Source organism: Melospiza georgiana, chromosome 18 (genome assembly GCF_028018845.1).
Source record: "Melospiza georgiana isolate bMelGeo1 chromosome 18, bMelGeo1.pri, whole genome shotgun sequence".
NCBI lineage: Eukaryota > Metazoa > Chordata > Aves > Passeriformes > Passerellidae > Melospiza > Melospiza georgiana.
The window spans coordinates 11,988,083-12,000,020 of NC_080447.1; the positions used below are offsets into that span (position 1 = coordinate 11,988,083).

An 11,938-nucleotide genomic window follows, 5' to 3' on the forward strand; every position below is an offset into this window, starting at 1 on the left:
ATTACTAAATTGCAAGTTTTCGGTTTCTGCAGACTAACATATGGAAAAAGTTCCCTCCCACCCAGGAATCAGAACTGTCTCTGTTATTACTCAAGTCTAAACATGATAAATTAAGACCAGAAAGTGTTTTTTGACTGTGCTAGCAGGGTGGGTGGATCAGCAAGGATCATAAAACCTGTGGCTTTATCATAAAGGCCTGAACATGACTCTCAGGCTGCCAGCAAAATCTGCCTTGCTTGCAAGACTCATCAGTTCTGGCAGTGAATGGTAGGAACTCTATCAAAGAGATGGGGTCCCTCAACAGCAAGATAGATTCTAATTAGTTTGTAAGCAAGCTTGGATTTTTCTTTAAATCTCACTTCAATGGATTTTGGTTTTAAACTCCCTAGAGAAAGACAGCTTGTTTCTTGGGTTGCAAAGTGCTGACACTGCAGTGCTAAGGGCATTCATGACACCCACTTTGCTTTGAGTGCTCTGTGCAGTGCAGCTGGCAATGTTTGTGCTGCAGAGGAGCTTCAGTCCCAGTGACTGGAGGCTTTACCTGCTGTACCTGTGCAGAGCCTGGGCTGTTTGCAGTCTTCCTTCACAAAAAACAGTGCTGACCACACACCAGGCTGACATCTGACAGAAATGACTCTCTCAAGTCTGTGATTTCAGTTAAACTATTTTACCTTGTTGAGTAAACCAGCTGAACACCTCCCCAAGGTCATTACAGACTGTGCCAAGTCTGGGAGCAGACCAATCCTTAGAGAATTGTTTGCTGCTGCTATTTCTAAATCTCCTCCTCACTTTCCCCTGCACCAAAAGGTTTTGGCTGTTGTACCTGTTGAAGTAAAGCACCCAGGAAAAATGAATGCATGTGAGTGTTCAGAATTAATACTAGGCCCTGTCACCCTCAGTTACCAGAACAGCACAAAACACGGTGACATTCACTGTCCATGCAAACTGACTGAACTCAGCCTACATTGTATGCATTCCTTTTATTTAAAAAGTTGTCCTAGGAGTGCACATTGCACCTATACAAAAGAATCTTTCCACTGTCCACACACAGGTATAGAAGGGCTCCAACACCAGCCACGGGTCCCAGCTGGGTCGCGCTGCTCGCTCAGCGCTCTCGGGACGTGGCACTGGGGTGGAGGGGGGCAGAAGTCAGCAGTACTGGGAACTCGTGGCAAGTGGAATGTGTGTCCCCTTCAGAGACAGAAAGACCCCTGCCAATTCTAGATCCATCTGGGGAGAGGAATAGGGCTAAAGTCTGTAGGAAGAGCACCAGTGTCACAACAGGAGGGTTACCAGGCTGGAGCAGTATTGGCCAAACGTCTCATGCGCCTGAGGGAGAGAGAGAGGCACAGTGAGTGCATGTTACAGACATGGCAGTCTGACCAAAACCAGTGCTTCTGGGGAGGCTGTACAGCTTTGTAGACAGGTTTATTCCCAGACAGAACTCCCCAGTCACCTGAGAGTGCCCCAGTGATAAGGCAAGGACACTATTTTCACTAACAGCTGCTAGGGCAGTTTTCTCATTAACTTGGATTGAACCGACTGCTACTGTAAACTCTTCAGTCAGCCACAGCTGATACACAAATGACTGTGCTACTGTTAATCAGCAGTTAAAAAAACATCCTGGGAAAGAGCTGAGCCAGTATATTTACTGTTTCCACAATGTATCTCTTGGAGAGATACAAGCCATTCCTTCATATCTGCCAGGAAGAATTTCATCAAGTAGGTGCAAGCTCTCAACTGCTTGTCAAACATCACTTTGCAGGTGGGCAGAGCTTCTCCTGGAACCACACAGGGCTCCCTCTTGCTGGCAAACAGGTTGGCATCACTCAGGCTAGAGCTGGGAGCTTGCCCATTGCTACATCAAATTGAACTTTACGCTACATAAAAGGAAGGTTTGTGGCAGCATTCTCAGGAGCATGACAGTGCATGACATTCCAAGTATGTTTGACTCATGCCTTCCTATACAAACAACTCCCCTGGACAAGCAAAGAGCCCAAGGAAAAGAAAAAATGGGTTAAAAAAAAAAAAGGAAACTTCCTGCAAGCAGGAGATGGTAGAGCAGACATTTCAATGTTTGTGGAGGAAGGTGATGACAGCTGAATACCCTGAAGCTAAAGCTTCTGTTGTGAGCAAGGCTGACGTCCTGCCAGTTAGCTCTCAGTAGGGAAAGACAAACATCCCAGCTTGGAGCTTCTGTCCAAGGGACAGGCCAAGAGCAGTGTCCAAAGCAGTGGCAGTACCTTGTGTTCCTGTCCTGGTCTCTGATCTTCTTCTCCATCTCAGCGTCTGTGAGGGTTTCCAGGAGAGGGCACCACTGGTCAGCGTCCCCCGTGTTGCGAATCGCGATCTCCACGGTGGGCAGAGGGTTCTCACTGCAGGGCACAGGGCAGCAAAACAACACCCATCAGTGGGCACAGAGCCCAGGGACAAGCACAGCATCATTCAGCATCATTCAGCATTCCTTCTTTGCTCTGCTTAGTACAGTCTGGGTCCCTGAAGTTCACCACAGGCTCCTGGTTCCACCCTTGTGGAGCCTGGAGTTCCTGGGAAAGCAGCTACACCCATCTCCAGCCACTACTGCAGAGGGATTTGTGCTGGACCTGCAATTCTTTCCCACACTGGCTGGCAGGGATGTGACAACCCCAAGAGGCACAGCTCCTCCCAGTCCCTCAGTCCTGGGAGTGCTTTTCCCAGCACAGCCCAGGAGCTGGGACTGTTCCCAGGGCTCCCTGTCCAGCCTGGCTGTGCTGCAGCTCTCACTTCCTAGCTGTAATTTGTCTAGCACACCCCTGACAGCTGTTCCCTGGCAAAAATCTGCCTTTCCTGGGAGCCTGACTCTGGAAAGAGCAGTCTTTTAGGACCTGCTGTAGCTAACAAGCAAAACACCAGGCTGTGCCCCAAATCACAAGATCTGTTCCTCAGACACTCCTCTGCCCTGACCAGCTGTATTATCACATGCACAAAATATTTACTGCCTCACTAGCTGCTTTTCAGTAAAAGTCAACAGGAATTGACCAAGAGTAGCTTCCCAAATATTGACAGTGGAGCCGGAAGCCCAGCATAAATATAGAGGAGCCTTGGAATGTAAATGTTTGCTTTGAATTCTCCAAAGTGCCTCAGCCTGAGCTGCACAAGTGTGTGTGTGTGTGAGAGGAGCCCTGGGACAGGTGTGCACACACATCCTGCCCCCTCCCCAGGGACGTGCACCCCTACACAGGATTTCAGCCCTCTCACTCCCTCAGGAAAGAACTCAAATGCTAATCATCATGGGAACACACAACATCTGCATCAAAGCTAATAATCTAAAATAACAAGTCTTCAAAGTAATTCTACCATGAAAAAATAATCCAGGCCTTTTGCTATCTGATCCAAGGAGGAAGCTTTAATCAAATCTACTTCCAGTACTGCTGCCATCCACTAAACAACACTTAAACCCAGGAATTTCATCTTAGTCCTAGATTGCCACACATTCCAGGCAAAATTAGATATTAACTGGGGGTTTGTTAGTGATAGCATGATCTCTGCCTGACACTGAACATTCACTGAATTCAACAGGGGATGGAAAGCTGGACTCATGCATAACCTAACTGCAAGGCAACTCAGATACCACATTTCTTTAGCAAAGAATCAGCGAGAAACTGAAAAATCCTTCCTCATCTCCCAATCTCTACACTAAGACAGCTCCTCCTCCATTGTTTTCCCTGATGAGGAAGAAAATGCTGCTGCCAGGAATGGCTGAAAGGCACTGTCAGCTGCAGGGGTCCCAGAAAAGCAGGGCACTGCCTCTGCTCAGGCTCCTGGCCTCAGGCAGTGTCAGGGGCACACCAACAAAGCAGGGAGGTGTCACTTTTGGAAAGGGGACTCCTCAGGCACAAGGGTTGGTGAGTGGCAGAACCTGTGCCATCACTCAGGTCCCAAAGGCAAACCTGGCTGTGAGGTGCTGTGTGCTGCCACCAGAAACACTCAGCACACAGGAGGGAACATCCCAGCCCACACTGGCCCTGAAAACCCCACAGGCAGCAGCAGCCACCTGTGTGCCTCCAGTCCTGCCCTGCCACTGCTATGCAGGCTCTCCTTGTTTTGCACAGAGCAGCCCAGCTGAAAAAAGTGCCCTGGCTTTCATCAACTAAAAGACAGTTTCACCTCTCCCTCAGATGATTAAGAGACACATGACTTCTCAAAATCCCCAATCCCTTGAGATATTAAAGTTCTTTTGATACATCTAAAGCAGACCCTTTCCTTACATCAATGGAATGATTTTGGAGCAACCACCACTCCTGTGGTTTGGAAATTCAGGAACTAACCAACCACAGAACCCAAATATTATTAATCACTGTAAGGTTTCAAAAGTACTCCTTTGCTAGAAGAAAAAAGGGAAGAGGAGGACATGTTTGTACTATGACAAAAATAAACGAGGTTTCAATTAGGTGGTTTTTGCTCTCTGAACAGCTCATGTCTATGTACTTTGTTCTGGTGGGGTTCCTTTTTTAGCTTTTTGTTCTCCCTCTTGCAATACTGCCACAGTGTGAAAAAGGCCTGAAATCTGCCTGTTTGAGGAAGCACCCTTTGGTACCATGGCCCAACACATGTTTTTGGAGACAATAGTGAAGCTGGCATTAACATGGGCCTGGGCAGCACTGACTAAAACCTCCTTGCTGCAACTTCCAGTGACTGAGCAGAAGCAAAGGCAGAAATGAACCCCAATCCCAAGAGCCAACAATACACAGATGACTTTCTTGGTATCTGCAGTATATGGAGAAGCAGAGGCAGGAGGGACAGACACTTCACAATGCAGACAGTGCTGCAGCACAACATGTGTCAGGTTCTCAACTACCACCCTGCAAGTTCCCATCACTTCCCAGCATTGCCCACCCCACTGCTCTCTTGCTGTTGCTGGATGTAATCCCAAGCCAAAACTGCAAGAACCAATCCAAGGTTGTGGAGGGAAAGGTAGAAGGCACCTCCCACCTTCCAAGGGACATCAGCAGGATGGACACACATTGTAACAACTTAATTCAGAGTTTAATTCACATGTGCTAAAGGGTCCCTTTCTATTTTCTAATATGAATCACTCTGGGGATCACTTTAGAACCAGGCAGTTGCTATGAAAGACTGGCAGGATAAAAACTGTACCCAGAGACCAGTGCAAGAACAACTAGGCCAGAGCAGATCAGGGTCTACTTGTCAATGAAGGCTGAGCAGACAGGAACCCTTTGGATGGAGCAGGAAGCAGCAGAGCTCAAGGCAGCAGCCAGCTTCCCCACAGTCTCCAGCTCCTCTTTGCTTACTCCCACTCCAGCTACTCCCTGTCCTCTGCCTGAGGTAGGGCAGGGCTGGGCACGTTTCCCTGGGCTGCTTCTTCCTTGAATTGACCCCTACAAAACTGGTGTCAACAGCACCATTCCCTCCTCTGCAAACACAGCATCTGCTGAACTCTTAAACTTCCCTGACTGTCACCATGACCTGAGGTCACCAGACCTCAGAGTGTACATTAAAGGACTGTCAGAGCTGCAGACTCAGCACTGTGCTGTGGATAACATCAGTGCAGGAACTCACAGAACACTGCACAGCACAACTGGAAGCCATTTAGGAGAAAAATTAATGGCTGACTAATGAAACCTGACAATGCTGCATTCCAGCTGTGAGAAGGGCCTGTGATCAACCCACCTCTGACATCAGTCTGGGGAGAGAGGTACAGTTTTCATCAGCCCAAGTTCAAACAACCAAAGCTTGAAACAGTGGATGGCCCAAGTTAGGCAAAGCCAACAAAACAAAAAATGTGTCGGGGGTTCATCATGACCTTACATTAGAAGAGGGACCATCCCTGTTCATTAATTCTGTCAACAGAAGCTGACATTTCATCAGTATTTGGTCCTGAAATGTATTAGACCCATCAGGAAAAGATACTTAGGCACAAGCACAAAAAATTGTTAAGATGGACAGAATGGGTGCAAGCCACAAGGACTAATTTCAAACAAAACCTTCCTAATCAGGTCAGCATTGATGCAGATGCCCACGAAGTACAAAGACCCCCAGAGCCAGACAAGGAGGTGGCAGCTCAGTACCTGAAGGCATAGGTCTTCTGGTGCCAGCTCAGCTGTCCCCGGATGCTGTAGGCAATGGTTGTGACAAACTCCCCGCCCAGGCCGAGCTCTGAGCACAGCTTCAAGGCAAACTTCTCTGGTGAGTTCTCCTTCTCTGACATGTCCCACTCAAACTGGTCTACGAGGGAGATGTTTCCTACATGGATGTTCAGCTAGAGAGAAGGGAAGACACAGGTTATTTGTTTCCACTTTCACAAAGGTTTGTCCAAGGTGATTGAACTGACGAGGCAGAGGCTGAGAGAACAGAGCAGTAACTCCTCCTAGTTCATCTGCAGAGTTCCTTAACTGAATTCTTCATTTCAGTAGCATGAAGACAATTCAGCATTGCTCACCAAGGTTCAGCTCTTCCAAAGGAAGATGACAATGCTTTAACTAAACTATTTCACCACCTCAGAGGCTGGGCACACAGATGTTTAATCATCTGTCACCTTTAGTTCTGTTCCCAATACAAAGGAAAAGGGGAATCTGGTTGGAGGACTGGAATTAAGAGCTCCTTTGTTCTTTTGTACTCTTAGTCCCCTGTAACATAACTGGAGAAACCCAAATGGTTCAGCTCCCATTCTGCTGCCTTCCTGTGTTACCTTAATAATGACTCGTTGGTCTGACTGGTCCTCCAGGATGCTGTCAGTGGGGTAGGACTCGATCTGCTGTCGGATTGCAGATGCAATAGCAGGGACAAAGGTCAGAGGATTCAAATCCAGGTCATCACAAAGAATCTCCGAGAACATTTCTGGGGTCATCAGCTTTTCTGTTACAGAACAAGAATGAACACTGTAAAGTTCCTTAGAAATTAATGTCTGCCACTTACAGAACACAAAATCCCACAGGGCAAGGTGACAAAGGGAATCCCAAATGCATTACCTTTTGCTTTTAAAAGGGTGTTTTGTACCAGGCCTGTAAGGGCAGAGACACTGATACAGGGACTTCCAGCCTTCTTTACCTGCTCCATGGTAGTGGAGCCAAAGAAGCCACAGCCATTAACCTCAGCTAACAGAGCACTCTCAGACCACTGAGCTGATGAACTGGCTCAGGAGAATCTGCCAGTTAAACTCTACATGTGTCCAGGAATGGCTGCAACCCATGGAAGTGGCAAAGCATTTGCTAAGAAATGCAAGCACTGAATACAGTCCAGAGTGGGAGAGCTTTAAAGCTTTGTCTGTATGGGGCAAGGGCATTTGGTGATGGACACAGCTTTACCTGTCCAGCCTCAGGAACCTCTCCCTGCTACGTACCATTCATGTTCCACGTAAATGCATCTCGGAGTTTCTGCCCATCAATTTCCATATCCAGCCTGATTGGAACCAGAACCTCTGGCTGGGATGCATTCTCATGGATCACTGCTGGGTCATGGTCATCAAAGCTGAAGTGGAGAGCAGCAACACAGTATATGCAACGAGCACATGACACATCTGGCATCCATAGAGGGAAGGCAACATTTGTTGGAAGCAATCCCCACACTCCAACTCCCTGATCTGTACTCCTCAATGCAAGCTTACAGGGCTGTGGCAACTAATACTAGTTTATCACCTTTTATTACATCTATCACAACACACTCCTGCAAATAAAACAAGTTTTCTAGGATTAGATTCATCTTGGTTGCCTTAAGTTTTATAATGGAAAAACCATTAGTCATGAGCTTCAGCAGCATTTTCCACTAAACAAACTAGATCAAAGTTACTGGTACATGTCAGTGAGAAGCAGCCTGTCCTTCACAAAGAGGGGCTGCTTCTCAAATGACAACTGCTCAGCAAATCAGCAGGAAGTAGAAGGAACTCATCAGGAAAAGAATGAACCATTTTCCTGACAAAAGGAAAGCCTCCACTCTGAGCCATGGATGGCTACTGTAACACAGAGCCTCAGGACACACAATTTAACTAAGATTAATGACCTGTAGGTCTTTTGTCAGCTGGGGATGAATCACAACATTACATGAACTCATCAGTACTAGCCTGGCAGCATGTCATTTTGGTAGCTATTGCCACTTTCCAGAAGCAGGGAGCTGTCTTACCACAGAGGGAATGTTCTCTTCTTATCCCTGCCCATGCGGTTCCTGTTGATGGTTGTGGAGCACGGCACGGCGTCCAGGTGATGAGAGCTGTTGGGCAGGGTTGGCACCCACTGGTTGTTCCTCTTTGCCTTCTGTTCTCTGAAGGAGACTGGATGTTAACCTGCAGGCCCTCAGCACCACTGTCATTTTAAACTTTCAGTGCTATTACAAGTTCCTGCTATTTTTTTTTATTCTGGGACTATCAACATTACTGTTCCACCAGGAATGTTCCTCTTGGAAGGCCATCCTCCAGCTCACAAATATCCATCAGATATGAATCCAGGTGCACCTTTATAAATACTAGATTCATATTTGGATTTTCTGTCTATACTTTACAGAAGGACTGCTGAGAAATGCAAGGTCTCCAAAAGGCAGTATGTGCAGAGAGCATTCTGTAAAACATCTGTTACAGATGGAATGCAGTAATTGCAAAAGAAGTTGTATCAACAAACACTTAGATTTTTCTTCCTGTTTTATGTGGGCAGTAACCCAATCCTTACACTCTGGAGATCCCCATTTGCCCAGCACTGCAAATACTGAATGCAGACTGCCAAACAAGCCCTGCACAACAGCCTGGGCTTATGGAACTCCTCGTGCTGCCTGCCCCAGAGCTTCCAGGCAGCTCCATTCTGAGCCTGGCCCCACCAACACTGCTCACCTGAGGTAGGTAGGAGGTTCTGTGCTGATAGACACTGCCTTGTACTTCTCATCATTCCCATCCAAGATCTCTTCCACTTCAGAGGCCTTCAGCAGCGTCACGCTGGTGGCTAATGTTGTGTAGCCATGATCTATTACCAGGAAACATGGCAATAATTAACAGGGAAAGGGCTACATAGCACTGTAGCACTGACAGGCTACATAGTGACAAACCCTCCCTGTCACTGCAGGAGGGACTAGCACAGAGATACAAGTGTCCTTTGGGCTTCATCTTCCTGTAGATATTTACAAGGCCCAGAAAAAAATCAAAACAATCAACTATTTCTGACTTAAAGGTCAGAAATGGTGATGCAAGGATTGATAGAAAAGCTGTTAAAGATTTTGGGAAGGGGGAGAGAGCTCAGGACAGCTCTTGCTGAATGACAGAGACCATCTGCACTGGAGAGTCCTGCTAATGTTCTGAGAGTTAGCCATGGGATTGGGAGGCACAATTAGGGCGACCACAGACAGAGATCAGAGGAAGAGGATTAGACATTAATATTACTGCAATAGCACCAAAGGTCACAGTGGACATCCTCCCTCCAGCACAGCTAAGAATAACACACAGATGAGACTTACATCTTCGGGGACTGTGAGACCGCTGGTTTTCTGTTGGGGGAAAAATGAAAGCAAGAGGTCAGCAGGATATGTGGAGGAAAGAGACATAAGCCCAGAGTAAACCATTATTTTTATTATGCTTTAGTCTACAGAACATACAAGAAGTCATATCGCTAAGAAATTTAACTGCTTGCTATTAGTCCCTCAACAAAAACAATACAATATTCTCCCCGTAGCAGTCACATCAGTAGCACCACACCACAAGTTCTGGCAGGCACAAACATCCAGTCCCTGCCAGAAGCAAAGTTAAGCAAAGATGCACATCTTCAATGGGGCATCCTTACAACACTTCTACCTATTTGATGAGAGAGACAAAGACACCTCTCTTAGTCTACAAAAAATGTCTTCTGAAATATGGTACTGATTTGGAGATATGGCTTTTGCTTTGTGATGAATGTAGCCATGATGGATGTTTCCATTTCAGAACGTTTTTGATCAGGTGCTATTTATTGCCAGGCTGAGCCACCGTTACAGGGTGCTCCACCACCGGGGCAATCTCAAGTGATTCACAGAGCCCTCAAGGTGCACAAGCCTCTGAATCACCAGAACGGTTTTTCAAGGCAAAAATTGTCAATAAACATTACTGGGAATGTCTTCTCATCTTCTCACCATGTGAAGAGGCCACAATTTTCTTCCTTTCCTCCACGGTGGCCAGGCGCCTCCAGAGCGAGGGGTACCTCTTGTACAGGGAGCCCCGGAACATGCGCAAGTAGTTCCCCACCTGCCAGGAGAGAAGTGCACATGTGGCCTTTACTCCATTTTGGAGAGTTTCAGCAGAAGCTGGAAGAAATTCAGCTCTTTTTAGTGATAAAAAGGACCTCTCAACTGGGTGTTTTTGTGCTGTATTTGGCATCAAATAGCACTGCCGCGGTTTTTCTGGCAATGCAGAAAACAAAATTTTTATCAGCACTTATTTCACTGGTGCTATCTCACTTCACTAGATCCAAAAAAACTCCCACCCACTGATAATAGGAAATTTAATAGGAAAACACTCCATTCATTTGTATGTATTTTTGAACAACCCACCTCTTCTTTACTTCAGTTTCCACATCAATGTGCAAGGCTCAGTTGGAATTAAACTAAACCAGATACTCAGCTCTCTGACACATTATTTTTATTTTGAACCTCCCCACCATCTAGACATTATCTGACTACAGCAAATGCCCAGAGACTTGTATTTTGTTTTAAACCCTTTGAACATCAAAAACGTGATTGCTGCCAATAGTCCTCTTTCAGATTTACTTACCATCTGTAAAGCAGTTCTGTTCCTCCTGCCATAAGATCCTCACCTGTGCTGAAAGCTACAGCAGGCCTTGCTGACCAACACAACCATTTCTAGACTCTGAAATCAAATTTTTAGACTGCCAGGACACTGGAAGACTGCCACACAACAAGGTTTTTATTCCTTGTTTGAGAAGAGTTTTTTTGATCTTAGATTTAGCCGTCTTTCACTCTACAATGCTCATCAACAGACAGAAATTAATGGTAGATAAAAAAGACAACTCTTTTCCTTCTCCATGTACCTGGTATGGCAATCTCACAGCTCACCTGACTGCAGGTACAGTTGGCTTTCAAACTCTACATTTCACATGAGAGAGCGAGGGATGTTCAGTCCCTGCTCAACCTACAGAGCTGGCAGTCAAACTTAGCCAATAATCCCTTTTGTGCATCAAGTTGGGGGCTAGAACATTTTTTCCCGTTTTCAGCTGTTTCCCTGGTGCTACAGGGCCGGTGTTTCTTGCTTGAATGAGGCTCTTTGTCAGGGAGCCTCAACCCCTCCCAGCACGGGCCAGCACAGACTCTGGGCTGCTCAAACTCTGCCCGGCGGTGTTTGCTGACCACACTGTGCACAAGGCAGAAGGAGCTGCCCTGCCTGCTTTGGGTGCTGTTCCTGAGCCCTAAGGCTCCCAAAGGTGTGCGATTCGTTGCCTCGCCGCGTGTCAAATACCCCGAACCCCTCAACAACTGTGCCCAGAAATTCTCCTCGCTGATCGGGAGCGGGGCCTCAGGCTGCGATCGGGGAGGATCCGAGCGGGTCCCGGGGCCGCCCTCATGGCAGTACTGATCCCTCCCGTCCCCCAGCACGGCTGAGGCCCTCGGGCGGCGCCCACCGGGGCACAGGGGACCCGCGGGGCTGGAAGGCCGCTCCCTCCCGCCGGGCTTCTCCTCCGCCCCTCGCCCGCCCTGAGCGCGGCTCCCGCACCCCTCGGCCCGGCCCAGCCCCCGCATTCCCCGGCGCGGGCCCGGCTCCCGCCCGGGCCGCACCTCGGAGCCGATCATGTAGAACTCGCCGTCCTCCTCCAGCTGGAACTTGACGGGCTTCTGCCCGAACGTCTTGCTCAGCGCCATCATCATCATCGCGGCGGCGGGCGGGGGACGGCGGCGGCGCCCGGAGAGCGGAGCGCGGCCCGGCGGCAGCGGCGGCGGGCGGAGCGCGGCCTAGTGCGGGCCCGCTGCGCGCATGCGGCGG

General features: G+C 48.0%; 1 protein-coding gene across 1 annotated transcript; it reads right to left on the reverse strand.

The window, feature by feature from the left end:
• Nucleotides 1-965: 965 nt before the first annotated feature.
• On the reverse strand, nt 966-11,880 carry SMARCB1 (SWI/SNF related, matrix associated, actin dependent regulator of chromatin, subfamily b, member 1). Its single transcript, XM_058036752.1, has 10 exons — nt 11,734-11,880; nt 10,078-10,189; nt 9,430-9,459; nt 8,813-8,942; nt 8,116-8,253; nt 7,340-7,467; nt 6,689-6,855; nt 6,069-6,259; nt 2,244-2,375; nt 966-1,329 (listed from the first exon to the last, which is right to left on the reverse strand). Exons 1-10 carry the CDS (start codon nt 11,824-11,826, stop codon nt 1,290-1,292), a joined length of 1,161 nt encoding a protein of 386 aa, XP_057892735.1. The 5' UTR covers nt 11,827-11,880; the 3' UTR covers nt 966-1,289.
• Between the last annotated feature and the right edge of the window lie 58 nt (nt 11,881-11,938).